The sequence below is a fragment of the Ammodytes marinus genome (genome assembly GCF_949987685.1).
Source record: "Ammodytes marinus genome assembly, chromosome: 1".
NCBI classification, from domain to species: domain Eukaryota; kingdom Metazoa; phylum Chordata; class Actinopteri; order Uranoscopiformes; family Ammodytidae; genus Ammodytes; species Ammodytes marinus.
This window is the reverse complement of record NC_137230.1, coordinates 3,922,734-3,942,236: the sequence shown is the minus strand read 5'-3', so window position 1 is coordinate 3,942,236 and position 19,503 is coordinate 3,922,734. Positions and strand designations below refer to the sequence as shown.

Genomic DNA, 19,503 nt, shown 5'->3' with positions numbered 1-19,503 from the left:
GGCATATTTTCTGTAAGTTGTATTTGCTTACATGAACATCCACATTCTATTCCAATGCCTTCTCTACACAGCATAACATTTGGGTGGGGGGAAATACTAAACCCTTTATAGTCATTCTTTATATTCCTTTAGTTGGCCAAAAGAGGTAGTTTGTATGCATAAGTCAGCCTGTAAACTGGCTACCAACATTCGTTAGCCTCATAGCATAATTGCCTTAATCATAATTACTCTAGTCTACTTTTACCCTACATCTACTCTACTCTACATCTACTCTACTCTACATCTACTTTAACCTACTCTATAACCCTTAAATTATGACTTAGGCAATTATGCTATTAGGCTAACGAAAAGTAGATGTAGAGTAGAGTAGATGTAGAATAGAGAAGATGTAGAGTAAAAGTAAAGTAGAGTAAATAAGGTTTAGGCAATTATGCTATGAGGCTAATGATGTGTAGGTTGGTTCCCTCGTCATGTCCATTTGTACAAGAGTCTTGCAAGACACTGAACCCTCAATTGCAACCGATGTTCAGGATGAGTGGTGTTTCCTGTGTTAGTGAAAAAAAAATATTCTAAAGTGCTCTATAAATGCAGTTATTTATCAGTGATTCTTGAGAAGTGGGACAAAACAGGGTGCAATGTTGAAAAAATACAAACCCTATGTTTCGGCAATTTAAATTACATGTTTGTATCCAACATATACTAAGCTACTGAGCTAAGCTTTGACACAACCTCCCAGGTTTTTTTTTTTACCGTCATTGGCCTATCACTACCGTCAGATGTCAACTCCGTCAGATTTCCTGTCTGACGATGTTGACATATTAAACGTTTCTTAAACATAACAAATGGAATTTATCTAGTAGCCATTTGGTTTTTCTGTTGATGTTAGGTGCTAGTATGAACTACTTCAGGAAAATAAAATGATAAAAAAAATTCAAATAACTTCTTCAGAAATTGTAAGTCGGTGTTGACATATCATGGTTGTGACACAGGACTTTCAAGATTCAGAATGTAAACTATTCTAAAACTACAACACTTATCAGAGCCTGTCTGACTCTAATGTACTCTGCAGAGGTAGAATTTGACAAGGGGTCCTTCAAAGTGACAGCTGCCCCTTATTTTGCCTGATTTTATAACATTTTACATAATGAAATGTCTGACGGTGGCTGTGTCTCATTTAAGGGTCCGCAGCCTGCGAAGGCTGCATTTGAAGACCGATTGCGTCATAGCGGCGCACAAAGGCTTGTCCCATTTGGAAGTCTCCATCATATGCGGCCGAGAAATGCAGCCTTCGTTTCACGGTTTTGAAGGGTCCAACAGATGTATCCTTCGCGGCCCAACATATCCCAAGATTCATTGCGTTTCTTTCAGAGATGGCATAAAATAAAATAAAAAATAACAAAACAGCAACGTGTTGCTCCATCTTCTTAACTTTTATCTTCCTTTCTTTTTTTCTTGTCTTTTCTTTTATTTCTTCTTGTACTTTTTTTCTTTTTGTCTGGTAGGCAACTTCTTTTTCTTTTTTCCTCCGTTGACAAGGCTGTCTCCGTTGGCAGCTATCAGGGTTGTTACAGGTAGCGGCACAGGAGCGACGAGTCGTCACGCAAGGTAACGGCTTGTTACGCAAACCGGAAATGCTCGTATATGGAGACCTGCGGAGACCGTCTCATTTAACAATGCTCCGTCGGCCTTCGATTCGGCCTTCACGGGCTATGGCCTTCATAGACCGCGTCGACCGCGTCCTTAGAAGGATGCAGCCCCTTAAATGAGACACAGGGGCTGTTGACTTACAGTAAAGTGGTCCCACTTTTTTTATTGATATGAGAGATTATTTAGTGTTGCTTTTGATGAAAAAAGCACTTTTTAATCATTAAAGTACATGTTTAATAGGTTTTATTGCATATGAAAGATTGAAACCCTCTCTGTAGACACACTGTTTTGGACGTTGTGAGAAGATAACAAGTGTCATATGTTTGACATAATAATGCTAAAATTAAATTTAAGGGGATAATTGTGCTCCAGACTTTCTATTCTTAATCCCTAATAACATCTACAATTTTAAATATTTTTAGTTTTAAACATAACAGCAGTTACATATGGAAGACGGCCTTTTGTACCGGTTCTCAAGAATCACTGTTTTACAACTGCATTCATACAGCACTTTAGAATTATATGTTCAACTGCTTCAGCTGTCGCCACCCCGACCAGGATCAGAAAATGGATGGATGGAGAGATGGATATATGGCTTGATGGATGGAGGGATAGATAGATGAATGGATGGAAGTTAATTATATTAAAATTAGAAATATCAATATGCCATCATTTGAAACCCATTATCTCACACTATGCACTTAACAAGCTTTTTGGGTTGTCATTTCAGGCCGGGTTCCCTCCTGGAGTTGTGAACATTGTTCCAGGGTTTGGTCCTTCTGCAGGAGCAGCCATAGCCAGTCACATGGGCATCAACAAAGTGGCCTTCACCGGCTCTACAGAGGTATGCTAGAGAATGACAATGCACTTCTGCTACATAATCATTAAACAGTCCAGAGGCCAACCCCCTTAACATTTATTTATGTTAATAAACATTGCCAGATATGTCTTCCCCTAGACACAGGCTGTGTTGTAAGAGCCCTACTAACGTCCTCCCTCCTACATACTCAACATGTATATACTACATAGTGTCTATTTCACGATCAATGTTTATGCGGGGTTCGTCGGACCACTTACACCGAAGAAGCAATAAAGATTTTTTTTTTAAACTTCAGTTTCTTTTGAAAAGACGCAATGCATTGTGGGGCGGTTGAGTAGGAAAAGTAACCTATCCATCCATACACAAAATCTTCCCGGAAGTAAGTACTCATCCGGGCATTTCTCGCCTACACAAACTTGCGTACACAACCACAAAATATTCAAATTGACGTCAAAATTAGTATGAGTAGGACGTTAGTAGGGCTTTTAATATGAGTAGGACGTTAGTAGGGCTTTTCGAACACAGCATTAATATTGACTCCAGCCATGATGTCGATGGTTGACCAATCCGCAATGGGCAGAATCTGCAAACTCTCCTTCTCCCAAAACGGACTACTTATGAGCTATTCATCCACATGTCAATACATACTTATGTCCTGTTTCTGAGCATACGTAAAGGAGCTCTAATTTGTCCATTTTACCCAGTATTCATTGACATTAGACATGTAATTTTAAATCTGCCAAACTCTACTTGCAGCTGTTTTAAATAGGCTATGTTGTAGACTACATATTAAAATATCTATGTTGGAACTTTTGGCCACGTCATTTTCATTGCAGACATTCTACATCATTGTCTATGGTTTTGGCTTTTTTTCATCAGCTTGTTGTGTATTTGTCACTTTTGCGACTGACTTCATCATTCTTATGTACTTTCGAGCATGTAGAAAGTGTCTGTTTTTAGTTTTTTTTTGCAGTTTCTTATTTATTTATTCATCTATTACTATTAGGGGAGAACGGGGTAATTTGTCACATGGGTTGGATGTCACATTCGTTATATCTCGCCACCAGAGCGCGCTAGCTCTGAAATGTTGATATAAAAAAGGTCCAGAATTGGGATCAGAGGTCACATACATAGACTTCCTTGGAGGAAGACAGCTGCATTTCAGGTGAGAGGATGTTTTGTGTTTTTCATGTCAAATTCCAAATATTTTGCTTCTCAGTATTTTTCTTCTAGGCTTTTACACAATGGGTTTATAACAAAACACTTGTTACCCTCAGAAAGTGTGAAGGGTAAACTATAGTTTAGATTGTGGTTAGCAAGCTAATTAGTTGTCAGATGGTTGTTGGCCTTGATGCTAGCAAGAAATTCAAGTTGGGGTTGGTCGTCAAATTTTGTGGGGGGTTGGTTGTCACATGTTATCTCAAGGCTGCAGCCAGAAAAGGAACCCAATAACGAAATAAATTGTCAAGCTGTATCCTCACTGACACCCCAGAGAAGGAAAGAATAGAGCAGGAAAAGGCAGCTAGCAAGCAAAAGAAAAAAGGGCAACAAAATCAAAACAACCCAGTGCATCCCAAACTAGACCAGCTGCCAAGGCTACAGAACGTTATGTAGGCCTATTTGTCAACTTGACAATGCAATTAAACATTCAAATTTGGTTCTGCCTCCTTGCCTTCTTTTTAAGATTTTTCCCATTAAGATAACATTGTGACAAACAACCCCATAGTGTGTGACAACCGACCCCTTGATGGGGTTGGTTGTCACAATGTGTCAGAGTGTCTTTGATGGTAAATTACTTCTTCATTACAATAAGTTGGAAAAAAAGAGAGACACACATTTCTAGCCAACACCTTAAGCTTCAATTTAATGTAGGAATGGCTATTGACAGATGTTTTGGTGATGAGCAATTCTCACTAGAGTAAAAAGTGTGCCTACTTACCCCGTTCTCCCCTACTATTTTTTTTTTTTTTTTTTTATTGCTTGCATGTTCGAAATAAAGACAATCAATCAATCAATCAATCAATCAATCAATCAATCAATCAATCAATCAATCAATCAATCAATCATGTGCGCAGGTGGGCCAGCTGATCCAAGAAGCAGCAGCCAAAAGTAATCTGAAGAGAGTGACTCTGGAGCTGGGAGGGAAGAACCCCTGCATTGTGTTTGCTGACTGTGACTGTAAGTAAATAGGCTCTATGTCTTTTCTCTCATCTTAGATAATAGAAATGCAACATCAAAATGTTGTATTTGGTGGTATCAGGGGGGCTGCAGAGAGCATTGCCTGGGTAGTAGGCCAAGCTGTAGCAGTGTAAAACTGGCAATACATCCAGCACCATGTGTACCAGTTAACAGAATTGTTAAATGGGGTAAATGGTATGCTGCCAGGATCAAGGTTTTCTCATATTGTTAGCCTCATAGCATAATTGCCTAAATCATATTTACTCTACATCTACTCTATTCTACATCTACTCTACTTAACATCTACTTTTCGTTAGCCTAATAGCATAATTGCCTAAGTCATATTTTAAGGGTTATAGAGTAGAGTAAAGTAGATGTAGAGTAGAGTAGATGTAGACAGTGGCGTTTTCTCCCGGAGGCCAAGGGAAGCCAGGCTTCCCTGTTTTTTAGGCTGTAGTTGTCATCCAATAAAAACATTTATATTAACAGTTTCGGTAATCTTTGGTGCTGTGTTGCTGTCATTTCTTCCCCATTTCTCTCCTCACGTTGAGCATTTCACAATGCGCGAAACAGCGCCCCTTTACATTTAGATTCTGAAGACGCGGCGAAACACGACACTGCACACTGTATGTCTGCGAGGAAGCCAAGGGAAGCCAGGCCGAGCTGGCTTCCCTTGGTAAAAAAAAGAAAAAGAATTGACCAATCAGGTGAGGACACTGCCCTCCTGTGATTGGTCAGGAGGGTGTCATGAGGGTGCCAAGGGAAGCCACTCGGCCTTTGGCTTCACACCAATCAAATCAAAGCATCATTATCAACGTCACTGAAATTTAACAACAATAACAATAGCGGGAGATTAGCGTGTTTGCATTGTTATCATATTAGCAAGAACAGTTATGGAGGGTGGAGATTTTGAGTATTTAGTAACAAATTATTTTACCAAACTGCCAATTGAGAAGCCATTAAAAATCAAATCTGACGGCAGGCCAATGCGTGTGGAGAGAAAGAAAGTTTATCGCACTTTCCGTGAGGAGAACTATGTCTGCACCGAGTGGCTAGCTGGTAGCGGCAAACTTCAGCTAATGGCCTTCCTCTACTAATAGTGAGTAAAATACACACTTTCTCCCGGCGCGGGTTAACTGTTCCCTTAACTGTCTGTGTAGCTATGTGTGTTGTGTTATTTTATTGCTAATTGTGCCTTGATTGCCTGGATTAAGTTGCATTGGTAGGCCTACTGTATATCCACTGAAGTTGTTCTGGGTTGTCTTAAGTAGGCTATAGTGTTGTAATGAATATTTGGCTTAAACGAAAAGGATGTCTCGAAAGTGTGTATGTCAAGCACCTACAACTGATTGTGTGAGTCGTGTCTCACGTGAACGTGAAACTTAAAATAGCCTAAAACGTCCCCTAATTATATTGTGAATGAATTCGAATCTGCATTGGGCATTAAGCGGCTAGTTGTGCATTCCGGTCGGGGTGGGGGGGTGCATTTATAATAAAATGTATAATTTAATAAGACGATAAGGAGGTGTGTGAGTGAGAGAGAGAGTGAGAGAGAGAGAGAGTGAGTGAGAGAGATAGAGAGAGAGAGAGAGCGAACGAGCGGTGTCGGACAGATTACAGGCGTGTAAATCCTGGTAAAGTGACCAGGCGCTATAATAGCTCTTGTAGTTACATTAAATACAAGCTGCGACGTAGCCTACCCTTTTCTGTCCCCCACCTTCCAATAAACATGTAGATTAAAGGTGTTGTCTCACTTGGCTTCCTCAAAAAAAATCCCCACGCCACGCCACTGGATGTAGAGTAAAAGTAGAGTAGAGTAAATATGATTTATGATTAAGGCAATTATGCTAAGAGGCTAACAATATTCAGAGTATAGTTTCAACTGGAATATTGTGGTGTTTTTGAAAAGGTTTAGTATCCTGGTTCCAGCAGGCAAAGGCAAGGGTAATTGTGTATATCAAAAAAGTAAATGACAACCTCTTTAAATTACAATCAGTTCCCGAAATGCAGCGAACCTCCCTCTCTTATTGTACATCATGGAGTAGGAGAGAAGGCGCCATCTTTCTATTGAAAAAGTGTTTCTTTAAAAGTGGAGTCAGCGATTCCTGGACACTTGTAGTCAAAATCACTTCCTGTCAAAAACAATGTGAATATCTCCACGCAATTCGTATACTATCCGTAAATGTGAATGCGGTGAAAAAAAGCTGGTGTTAATACACAGCCAACAAAGGGTATGTAAACAAAAGGGGACCCACCGTAGCTAGCAACATGCCCGTTTACAGAGCCTAGGCTGTGTATTGACAACAGAGGTTTTTTTCAGTGCACACTCACACATTACGGACAAGTAGCGGATTGTGAGGAGATATTCACTGATTTTGACAAAACGTGATTGTGACAACAATCGTTCTCCAGAATCATTGACTCCACCTTTAATGTGTGTGTGTGTGTGTGTGTGTGTGTGTGTGTGTGTGTGTGTGTGTCTACAGTGCAGCTGGCTGTGGAGGAGACCCAGAAGGGAGCTTTTTATAACCAGGGTCAGTGCTGCACGGCGGCATCGCGTGTCTTTGTGGAGGAGAGTATTTATGAAGAGTTTGTGCGTCGCAGCGTCGAAAACAGCAAGAAGATCATCATAGGAGATCCACTGGACCCCCAGACGTCACACGGGCCACAGGTAGGACACACACACTTTTAAGATATTTTTTGGCATTTTTATACTTTATTGATAGTGCAGAGAGACAGAGGTGAAATGGGTAAGAGAGGAGAGTGACATGCAGAGAACGACTGCAGGCGGGAATCGAACCCGGGTCTGCTGCTGCGCCCGGCCCGGGGGGGGGGGCCCTACCAACTGAGCTAAGGACGCCCCAAAATATTGATTATAGTAGCTTAGTCTAACATCGTAATGAAATGTCTTTAAATGCTCTGGGCCCACTAGAATCTATTGACACTTTTCAACATCTTGAGATATTCACTTTCTTTCTGCGAGTGAGATGAGAAGATGAGAAGAAGCATTGAGCAAAAGCTGAGCCTAGCCGAGTTCAGTCTGTCAAAGTTCGAAAAATACCTCTTCCTTTCAACTCATAACTCACTTATTAGAATGCTTTTACTTGTTTGTTCAAATCAAATCAAATCAGTTTTATTTGTATAGCCCAGTATCACAAATAGACATTTGCCTCAGTGGGCTTTACATTCCATACAGTACGACACCCTGCCCTTAGACCCTTAGCTCGGCTGAGAAAAAACCCCCAGTAAAAAACCCTTTATCGGGATTAGAAAATAATATTATATACTAAATTAAAAGTAGAGAAAAATCACGAAGGAATTCAATCATTGACCAGATGTTTATATGGTAATACTAAAGTAAAGTGTGAATAGTGTGGATGCAGGAGGACTTGTTCAACCCATTTCAACTAAACTTTGGCTGAAATAAGATGGTGTGTGGGGGCTGATTAGACTGTCTGAATAAATAAAGCTGGTGCAATGTCTTCACAGCAAAACAATTGAATGTCCCAGCTATGGGATTGTTCCCCCTGTGTTCTTAAAGCATGGGTCCTTCCTCCAGATTGACAGGCAGCAGTTTGATAAGATCCTGGCTCTGGTAGAGAGTGGGAAGAAGGAGGGAGCGCGTCTGGAGCAGGGAGGAGCAGCCGTCAGCGACAAGGGCCTCTTCATCCAGCCCACCATCTTCTCCGGGGTCAAAGACCACATGCGTATCGCCAGGGAAGAGGTGACCACACAACAACCTTTCACTTTACTTTACTTTACTTTACTTTAGTTCAGTTCAGTTCAGTTCAGTTCAGTTCAGTTCAGTTCAGTTCAGTTCAGTTCAGTTCAGTTCAGTTCAGTTCAGTTCAGTTCAGTTCAGTTCAGTTCAGTTCAGTTCAGTTCAGTTTAGTTTAGTTTAGTTTAGTTTAGTTTAGTTTAGTTTAGTTTAGTTTAGTTTAGTTCAGTTCAGTTCAGTTCAGTTCAGTTCAGTTCAGTTTAGTTTAGTTTAGTTTAGTTTAGTTTAGTTTAGTTTAGTTTAGTTTAGTTTAGTTTAGTTTAGTTTAGTTTAGTTTAGTTCAGTTCAGTTCAGTTCAGTTCAGTTCAGTTCAGTTCACTTTAGTTTAGTTTAGTTTAGTTTAGTTTAGTTTAGTTTAGTTTAGTTTAGTTTAGTTTAGTTTAGTTTAGTTTAGTTTAGTTTAGTTTAGTTCAGTTCAGTTCAGTTCAGTTCAGTTTACTTTAGTTTAGTTTAGTTTAGTTTAGTTTAGTTTAGTTTAGTTTAGTTTAGTTTAGTTTAGTTTAGTTTAGTTTAGTTTAGTTTAGTTCAGTTCAGTTCAGTTCAGTTCAGTTCAGTTCAGTTTAGTTTACTTTACTTTACTTTACTTTACTTTACTTTACTTTACTTTACTTTACTTTAGTTTAGTTTAGTTTAGTTTAGTTTAGTTTAGTTCAGTTTACTTTAGTTTAGTTTAGTTTAGTTTAGTTTAGTTTAGTTTAGTTTAGTTTAGTTTAGTTTAGTTTAGTTTAGTTTAGTTTAGTTTAGTTTAGTTTAGTTTAGTTTAGTTTAGTTCAGTTCAGTTCAGTTCAGTTCAGTTCAGTTCAGTTCAGTTCAGTTCAGTTCAGTTCAGTTTAATTTAGTTTAATTTAGTTTACTTTAGTTTAATTTAGTTTAGTTTAGTTTAGTTTAGTTTAGTTTAGTTTAGTTCAGTTCAGTTCAGTTCAGTTCAGTTCAGTTCAGTTCAGTTCAGTTCAGTTCAGTTCAGTTTAGTTTAGTTTAGTTTAGTTTAGTTTAGTTTAGTTCAGTTCAGTTCAGTTCAGTTCAGTTCAGTTCAGTTCAGTTCAGTTCAGTTTAGTTTAGTTTAGTTTAGTTTACAGTAGTTTAGTTTAGTTTAGTTTAGTTTAGTTTAGTTTATTTCGATCACACATAGATTCACAACATTACATACATAAGTAAAAGAAAAAAAACACAAAGTTGTCATCTGGATGTATACATTGACATTTCTTATCAATAGAGTTGATCGAAAAGAATCTGATTGGAGGACAAGCCCCTTGAAATTTCTCGCAGCATTTCGTAAAAATGTAGTTATAAAAAATATGATGACACAAAACAAACTATTACGAAGACAAGCACATACACACACACACACACACAGGCTCTCACAGTATCCCCCCCAAAAAAACACCCATTGCTATACATCAACATTGGTATAAATTAGTCAAATTTTCATATGTGGGCTACATTATTAGGAAAGTAGTAAACCAACCCAATTCACAATATATGAGTAAATGAGTCAATTGGGGCTAGACCATACCCCATCCCACAGAGTCATTCCAATCACAGACAGGACATTCACAAGAACAACATTTTTCACTGGGTGAAAGTAAAGCCTTGACACCCTGTGGAACTAAGCTTAAAGGAACACTGCACCCATACGGAACCGGCGTTCTATCATTATAAAATCGATATTATAATATAATGAATGAGGTTTTTCTTCCCTCAGTCTTTCCTCAGTCTTCCCTTGGCCCAGCTGTCCTGATAATCCTAACCCTACATTTTACCATGTGTGATGTCACGCATGGGAAAATTTAGGGTTAGACAGAAAGACCATAAAACACTCTTTCTGCCTTTTCTCAGGCTAGGATGAACTGATTTCTAAAACGTTTGTTCATTTAGGTCTTTAACTTACACCACAGACAGTTAGAGAGACAGGCTACACACACTAACAGTTTTAGTTATGAGCATTTGAAATGATTGGGTAACTAACTACTAACATAAATTACCCACAATTATATCAACGTATTATTGTTTTAAGTCATGATCTCATCATTCTGATTCAATGAGAAATGTTTTGTCTCTATCATACAAGATGTTGACTTCTTTAGTTTTTTTGATAGTCATCCCTGTGTCTGATATTCCACTTTGGTGACACAGTGACACCTAGGGTTCACTGTTTGTAACTGCTTTTTGATGTAGTCACTGGTGCCAAATACAATGAAGTTATCAGGTTGCTCATCGCCCATAAGCTGTATAGCCCTAGTCTAGACAGTCCTATTGTCATATCTGTATGTGGGTTACTGGCCCCATTTGGTTGTATGGAGCAATAGAGCAATATAATAGAGCAACTATCAACTGAAATTGATCATTTTTGTCCCGTAAATGATGCCTTATGCGTCTCTGTATACATTATTCCATGCAGTAAAACAATCTCACACAGACCCTTTGACCTGTGTGTAAATGCTCTCGCAATTCAATTACTGTTTCATACACACTAATAAGATACAGCATACATTTAGGGGTGGTTGCACCTTTGGGTAGTTCTTAGCCATACCTTTACTTCCCTCTTAAAGGTGGCCAGAGTGGGACATTCCCTTATAGTTGGGGGTATTGTGTTCCATAATGCACTATACCTTTAATAGATAGTGCATTATGGCTGAAGGCAGTTTTTCTAAAAGGAACCTCACAGTCCCTGTTTACAACAGCTCTGGTGATCCGAGTCTGTCTGTTCTGTGGATGAAAGTATTGGGTATCATGTGAGCTCTTGCAGAATTAAAGGGATGTCCCAATCCAGTGCAGTTTGGCCCGGATCAACCCAGGTATCAGTTCTTTTTTTTTTTACAGGATCAGGACATCAGGAGTTCAAATCAGATTCAGTTGGGGTTCAACAAAACTTGTCTCTATAACATTTTTACACTGATGAAGCCGCACAATAAGAATATGTGCTGCTCACTATATCTTTATTAGGGATTTTAAATAGGTAAGACTTTATTTGTGTTTACATGCAAAGTGATGATCCTATTTTTTAGGACTTTACTACGTATTTGCCAGAATACTTTTTCCCAAATGTTTGAATTTCACGTGGTATTGATTTCACCAAAATAAAAAAATACACAATCCTTAGCCATCAATGTCATCGCCTGTAAATGTCAAGTAGCAGTGTGTTTCCCTATTTACACAGACCTTGTTATAACAGGTAAAAGAGAATTCAATTACAACTCATAGCTAAGCTTGTCCAGTTCTTCTCTTTCTCAGTTTATATTCATGTACATTATACATCCATAGGAATAGCAGAGGGGTCAGCCAACAAAACCATTTGATTGCACAGTGTGTCTCACTTCTCTGTACATGATGTGACTGGGCTTTACTGATATCGTTAGCCTCATAGCATAATTGCCTAAATCATATTTACTCTAGTCTACTTTTACTCTACATCTACTCTATTCTACATCTACTCTACTCTACATCTACTTTAACCTACTCTATAACCCTTAAAATATGACTTAGGCAATTATGCTATCAGGCTAACGAAAAGTAGATGTAGAATAGAGTAGATGTAGAGTAAAAGTACAGTAGAGTAAATAGGATTTAGACAATTATGCTATGAGGCTAACGGTATGCGTGTACTATATACATCTGTCCCCTCAGATCTTTGGTCCGGTGCAGTGTATATTCAGCTTTAAGAGCCAGCAGGAGGCGATAGAGAGAGCCAACAGCTCCCAGTACGGCCTGGTGTCAGCCGTCTTCACCAGCAGTATGGACAAGGCTCTGTCTGTGTCTGCAGCCCTGGAGACTGGCACCGTCTGGTAAGGCTCCGAAACCAACCAGGCCTTTTGATTTATCCCTTCATAGGCTACATTAAAATCTCATTGACATTTTCTGTTTTTTTTAAGATAATTTATTGGCATTTTTGCTTTAAAAAAATGCATTAGACAGTCTGGAGAGACAGAGATGAAATGGGGACGAGAGGTGAAGGATATTCAGAGAGAATGTATTTGAATTTGATTGTGTTGGAACATTGTACATTTATAAGAGCTGAAATAATCAAACTTGCTTTCTCTCTCTCTCTCTCTCTCTCTCTCTCTCTCTCTCTCTCTCTCTCTCTCTCTCTCTCTGTCAGGATCAATTGCTACAATGCCCTTCATGCCCAGACTCCATTTGGAGGGTACAAGATGTCAGGCAACGGACGAGAGCTGTAAGAAAACCATCACTGTTTATTGTTTCATATTCTTCAATTCTTTGCTGTTCAATGTGTATCCCCTATAACCTGCCTCCTGTGCTCTCTCTGCTGTGTGTGTGTGTGTGTGTGTGTGTGTGTGTGTGTGTGTGTGTGTGTGTGTGTGTGTGTGTGTGTGTGTGTGTGTGTGTGTGTGTGTGTGTGTGTGTGTGTGTGTCCTCTCAGTGGAGAGTACGCCCTGGCTGAATACTCTGAGGTGAAAGCAGTCACTATCAAACTGAGTGAAACCCTGTGAGAAGAAACCTGTGAAAAGGTCCAGCGCTTATTCCACCAGCAGGGCCACATCATCACAACTGTCTCCAGCCTACACACATACTCACTGCTCTGGCTTTAGTCGCACTCGTGCTGTTCAGATTGGTGTTGTTTTGGCCCACTTTATGCAGCTTTCGGTCCCATCTGGTGGCCTTCATCAGTGGGTTCACTCGACCGCCGAGGAGAAGGTCCAGTCACCATCACATGACCATACCCTGCGTTCCAAATCGCATATTATTTTCTTTTTCCCATTCTTTATACTACAGTTGATCTAACGAATCTAGTTAGTGTGCAGTATAGGCATGCAATTGGGACATACTTTTACTTATTTATTTCATCATAACATTGCGCCTTGATCTTGCATCTTGCTTTTATATCCGTCACATCCCCTTATGTTTTCATATGGAGGCTCCGTCGATGTGACGTCACTTCCAGCGCGCACTGGATTGTGGTTTAGAATCGCCCAAATAGCATGCTGTATTCAACATAAAAAAAATCTCCACCGGACATAGAAGACGCATCCAGGTATTTTTTAAGCATGCTAAATCTGACCACAAAGAATTGGAACATCCTAAATCTTTTTCGACCCTACTAAATAGCAGAAAGTATGGGGGATTGGAACGCAGGGTAAGTGTTGTATGGGCAGGGAGAAGGTAACCCAGTTGATGCTGTGTTTTTGTCTGGTTTTCACCAAAAAGCTGATGTCTGTTGGGGCTGTTCACACTGGGTTGTCCAGGGTCTCTGCTTTCTAACACTGTGTTCCTAGTTCAGTCCTTTTCCTTTCAGTATGGTGCACTACTCCACCCTGGACCTGCTGCCCTGTTTTTAAACTTGTCTTGCATTTAAGGTGGAGTCTGTGATTCTGGAGAATGCTTGTTGTAAAAAAATAAATAAGTGCTTTTTGTCCAAATCAGTGAATATCTCCACGCGATCTGCTACCTGTCAGTACTGTGTGTACGCTGAAAAATTAATTCTGGTGTTAGTACACAGCCTAGGCTCTGTAAACTGGTTTGTAAACAAATGGAGGCCACCGTAGCTAGCAACATGCCTGTTTACAGAGCCTAGGCTGTGTATAAACCATGGGCCAGAATCCTCTTCCCTGCATTGGAGATTTTTTTCAGCGCACACACACAGTACGGACAGGTTGTGGATCGTGAGGCGTTTGCTCACTGATTTAAAAAAAAAAAGTGATTTTGACAACAAGAGTTCTCCTGAAAAGCTGGCGTTAAGATACTGTAGGTTGACTCTCTCTGTTCAACATACAGTATACAAGCACATAGCAAGTGACAGAAATTCTATTGGAGATGGAATCTGATCAATCTCCATGACAATCGTAGATAATAAACACCACTTATGATGCCACTGCAGACCCACAGCTCAACTTTGAGAAGATTCATTTGTTTTATGTTGACTTCTGCTAGAAAAGTTTGTTTATTTATGTCTGTCAATCCAACTCAGCTTTCAATTGTGCTTTTGACTACACAGACAGACAGTGGAAGGAGATGAAGGGATATCTCCTTTGGTTGTATGTGATTCAAAATAATGATCTAGATAGTTCTAATGACACATACTGCACACCTAGTCCACTCCTTTAACAGATGAATTAACTTAATGAGATTCATGAATGCACAAACCATAATGATTAATCAAATAATGATGGATTTGGCCTACATTTTCCATTGATCACTTGTTGTATCTGTTCATTACTTTTCTGCTCATGGGACTATATGGGAAGGTCATAGTAAAAATGTATTCCATTATTTTTTGTAATTCTACTGCTTTTTTTGCTCTCAACAGCGGTGTCCTTTCTAATCTCTTCACTCACTGTCCTGATTTGTTCTGCGTGTGTTGCTCTTCTTTTTCCTTTATCTCCTTGTTTATTTGTATTTTTAAAAACCTTTTTTAACATTGAGGCCATGGGGACTACGGATGAAAAGTAGCCACTTAGCTTATTCTGGCATTTTAACCCATGTATAATGATGTTTTTTTTTTAAATAATTTGCACTGTCCCCATCCCCAAACTGAATTGAATTGTTGAGTATAGCTGAAATATATATACTTTGTCTAAACCCAAGCACTGATTCTCACCTGGTGTGATCTTATATGACTGTGGGACTGTGAGACTGTCCCTGCGTTCCAATCCCCATACTTCCATACTATTTAGTATGCCAGAAAAAGATTTAGGATGTCCCAATACATGCACATCAATTGCAGTATGCTAAAATACACAAATGCCCCACTAATTCCAGTAGCATTTTGGAGTATTCATCTTTATTCTTGACATTTCTCGACATAATGAAAAAAAAAAATTCCTTATCCGATTTTATTTTTCTCCTTTGGCCCTACAACTCTTCTGTACTTTTGTATGTAGTGTAGTAAAAACAAAAAGTATGTGATTTGGAACGCAGGGTGTGAGACTCTTTTAAATGCTGGAAGGAACTCTGTTTCCTATCCCAAATAAGGTAACATTTACCTTGCCAGTAACATTCTAGTACTGTAACAATGTTATCATTACATGGTCCACTTTTCTTTCTTTTTTCAACATACTGAATATGTGTGGTTTATTATCACACATTGGAAACAAGTCTGCCTGCTTTATAGAAATTCTAAATAAAGAAAAATCAAATTGACTTTGTGTCATTTGCACCTGATGTTGCTGAATGTTGTTGTAAATCTACCGGTAACTTAGTGGCAGCCATCGTACTTCATTTCATTTAGGCGGGCGGAGCCAGGCTAGTGGCAGCCGGCATGCCATATAGGTTTGTGTCATTTCATGAGCGGTATCATTGTCATTGCTGTACTTCATATTTGAATTAAAGTATTATTACTGTAGTTTCAATTGCAATTTCAGTATTTATATTATTCACATTTTTAGTGAAAATGTTGTAGCAATGTGTTACTGTAAAAAAAGAAAAGAAAAAATAATCCAACAAAAGTAGGGGAGAACGGGGTTAATGATTGTGACAACCAACTCACACGGGTTGATTGTCACAATCATTATATCTCGGAACTAGAAGGCGCTGTCTGTGAAATTTTGGTATGTAAATATCCAGAATTGGGATCAAAGGTCACCTACATAGTCTTCCTTGGAGTTAGACTGCTGAATTTGAGGTGACTGTTTGTGTTTTTCATGTCAAATTGAAAATATTTAGCTCCTCAGTATTTTTCTTCTAGGCTTTTACACAATGGGTTTATAATCAAACACTTGTTACCCTAAAAAAGTGTGAAGGGTAAACTATAGTTTAGATTGTTAGCAAGCTAATTATTTGTCAGATGGTTGCGGGCCTTGATGTTAGCAAGAAATTCAAGTTGGGGTTGGTCAACCCCTTTTTCTTGGGGGGTTGGTTGTCACATCTTATCCAAAGGCTGCAGCCAGAAAAGGAACCCAATAACGAAATAAATTGTCAAGCTGTATCCTCACTGACACCCCAGAGAAGGAAAGAATAGAGCAGGAAAAGGCAGCTAGCATGCAAAAGAAAAAAGGGCAACAAAATCAAAACAACCCAGCGCATCCCAAACTAGACCAGCTGCCAAGGCTACAGTAAGTTATATAGGCCTATTTGTCAACTTGGCAATGCAATTATACTGAAAGATGTTTAGGTGATGAGCAATTCTCACTAGAATAAAAAGTGTGCCTACTATTCCCGGGCTCCACAGCACTGATACCCACAATTTCTATCTTTAACTCGTGACCATTTCTGCTTACAACATTATTTTTAATTGTTGGACATATAGGCTACTTAAAAAGTACAGAATACAAATATGTTAAAATATAGGCCTACCCTATCAATGTCTCTCTCTATATCAAAACTTTCTATGTAGGCTATTGCATCATAAACCAAATATCTGTAAGTTAAACATTTTACCTATTCAAGTTAAACATTTTACCTATTCAAGTTAACATTTTTACCCAATTGAGCTGTAATCTCTCATATTAAATGGTTGTTGAACAATCCTGCTTTGGTTTATTGCAGAGCCTCTGAAAGGGCTTGTACGGTAACCACCAGCTTTTATTTTTTTTATTCATTTAAAATGAGCGTTATTTTGAAAATGATCACCGGAAATACCTTGGTTATCGAGTCTGACTTTACGTAGCGTTCGTCAGTATTGGAAAGTTGGCATCGTTTAATCAGGAAGTCCAGTGTTGTCGAAAAGTAGGTCCATGGTACCTGCTAACGCTGTTGTTCACTGGACGGCTCTGCCATGGGGTGAGTTGGCAAATAATAAATGTTACTTATTTCTAATTATTTTATGTTCGCTGTTTTAGCCGTGACTTTATACTCTACAAGTGCTCACGTTTGGAGCTGGTGCGTGACGTTGTCGTTAGAACAAAACAAACCAATGCTATTAAAAAAAATCTTATTTTCTTTATTTCTGGATAAAGTACACTGTGATGTATAATACAGTATCCCCCCCCCCCTCCCCCCTCATATTCTCAGGAAGCACCGTTCCCCCTGTATTGTTCTAATTATAGCCTACATGAGTTCAAAAACATCTCGGTTCCATAATTACTAGTGTGCTTTTTGGTGAGTTGAATCAGAAATTAAAGGTTTTTTGCATTAGTTGATGACAATTAACGGATTTGCTGACAATGTAGCCTACTGTCATGCCGAGTCCTGAAACACAGACAGACAGACAGACAGACAGATAGACAGACAGACAGTGATTTTGAAATTATGAGATTTTGTCAACAACCATTCTCCAGAATTTAATGACTCCACCTTTAATGTGGCAATATAGACATATAGTGCTTTTAAATTGATTTTGGCTGGCAAATCTGGACTGAAGATTTCATTTTGTAAGCCCCTCCGCCTTATGTTAGCTGCCCCATCTCAACCCTGTATTATACATTTCAGATTTGTAAACAGACTTCATGATATTGTGCACTGGGGCATTTGTAAAACATTGTACTTTACTCATGAGACACTTTAAATGATTCCCCAGCCCTACTGAATTGTCCTACTGATTTTCAAACCAATTTCTTGTATTTAGCCTTAGACCATTTCAATATTTTAAAACGTTATTAGATAAATAAGTAGCGATGCACCGATCCACTATTTTTATAATATTAATAAGTGATATATATCAAATAGCTATGGTCTTACAATTTACATTTCTTTCATAGTTTTTTTAAATTGGAGTTGTCAGTCTGATATCTGATACGTAGATTGCATCATTAGCTCATTCTAATGTATATATTATCATAACTGAATTAACAAACTTTCCTCACTGTAACATTGGACCTCTGGAACACTGTCTGAAGTTAGAAAGCTTTTCTGAAAAGTTACTGTTTCACATTCGCTGTTTACAGCAGCAGGGCCCACAGTTTTGTTTTCTAAACATATTCTAGTCTTATGTTTGGTTCCTGGTTCCTCCAAATGATTTAGTTTGTGTTTATTATACATGTATTCCATTCTAACACTTACTAGAGTAAAACATGTTTTGTAAACTAACTTCAGAGTCCAAATGTAAACAAAATCCCCTCCCCTGAAACTGCATAGTGCACCTTTTAAACAATAGTTATTATGTCAATGTAGTACCATTTGGACTGTAGATACACAGTCTGTTTGACTGTTGTACTGCTATGTCTTTGTGCAGAGTGACAGCTGGACCTCCTCTGTGTGATGGAACTGAGTGAGGAAGCAGCAGGGATGTCTTACTGGTCTGTTGGCCTTCCCCAGGACTCTGGAGACACTCCTAGCAACATGGAGCAACAAAGCAGTGAGTAACCCCCCTACATGTCATCCATCCAACCTGTTATGTGTTAGGGGCTGCGCAGACACACAACCTTTTCTTTACTTGCTGTGGTGTCAGTGACATCAGGCAGGTGCCAACTGTAACGCATTGACGTGTGCAGCGCCTTGCAGCAGCACTGCTTTATTTTAGCAAAAAGAGAAGTGAAACCATGTCTGTTTGAGAGCCCCAGGCCTTAGCTGTTGATGTTTAACCGTATGCATGCATGACCAAGGCAGCTCTCACCTAACACAGGGTAGCCTGCTATCGGTGTATGAATGTGTGTGTGAATGGTAACGTGGGAAAGGAAAACAGGTCTCCCTTGAAAAAGAGTCTCCGGTCTCAATGGGATTTACCTGTATAAATAAAGGTTAAAAAAAATAAAAAATAAAAAAGTGTCTAAGGCCCAATCTTCAATTCACCCCAAGGCGCTTGGGCCACTTCAACATGCTCTTTTGTGATATAATACATGCTTATGTATGGCGCTTTTTTTTTAAAGATTATTTTTTGGCATTTTCAAGCTTTATTAGAGTTGAAATGGGGAGACAGAGAGGGGGGATGACATGCAGTAAAGGTCCACGGGTCGGATTCGAACCCGCGACCACTGCAACGAAGGCCGGAGCCAATATGGTACGCGCTCTATCCACTAAGCCACCGGAGCGCAACATTTTGGGTTTTACACCCTCTTTCCAGGGGTTAGGGGTTAGGCCAAAAAGGGAATCTGGATTTGTTCTACTAGTAGATTACTGTGGTCAAATAATAGATGATGAAGGATTAAAGTAGAAGAAGTACAAGTACTGTGTAGCATGAGAGAATAGATTATAGAAGGTTGGCTATCCAACTTTTTTTCCCCCCAGCTACAAGGTAGGTGTTGTGTTGACC

The 19,503-nt window shown here is 39.1% G+C and overlaps 2 protein-coding genes across 3 annotated transcripts in view; both read left to right on the top strand.

Moving 5' to 3' along the window:
* aldh1a3 (aldehyde dehydrogenase 1 family, member A3) overlaps positions 1 to 15,518 on the top strand; it is a 29,758-nt gene extending 14,240 nt beyond the window's left edge. The window contains exons 7-13 of the mRNA XM_080030382.1: positions 2,378 to 2,491; positions 4,543 to 4,645; positions 7,132 to 7,316; positions 8,205 to 8,369; positions 12,048 to 12,205; positions 12,520 to 12,594; positions 12,802 to 15,518. Of these exons, the coding sequence (XP_079886508.1) occupies positions 2,378 to 2,491; positions 4,543 to 4,645; positions 7,132 to 7,316; positions 8,205 to 8,369; positions 12,048 to 12,205; positions 12,520 to 12,594; positions 12,802 to 12,871 (870 nt within the window). The 3' untranslated portion in view covers positions 12,872 to 15,518. The remainder of the gene's footprint in view (positions 1 to 2,377; positions 2,492 to 4,542; positions 4,646 to 7,131; positions 7,317 to 8,204; positions 8,370 to 12,047; positions 12,206 to 12,519; positions 12,595 to 12,801) is intronic.
* Positions 15,519 to 17,011: 1,493 nt separating this feature from the next.
* Positions 17,012 to 19,503, top strand: part of lrrk1 (leucine-rich repeat kinase 1) — a 97,138-nt gene continuing 94,646 nt past the window's right edge. For both annotated transcript variants that reach the window (XM_080029176.1, XM_080029177.1), the window contains exons 1-2: positions 17,012 to 17,096; positions 18,487 to 18,609. In XM_080029176.1, coding sequence (XP_079885302.1) covers positions 18,513 to 18,609 — 97 coding nt within the window. In that variant the 5' untranslated portion in view covers positions 17,012 to 17,096; positions 18,487 to 18,512. The remainder of the gene's footprint in view (positions 17,097 to 18,486; positions 18,610 to 19,503) is intronic.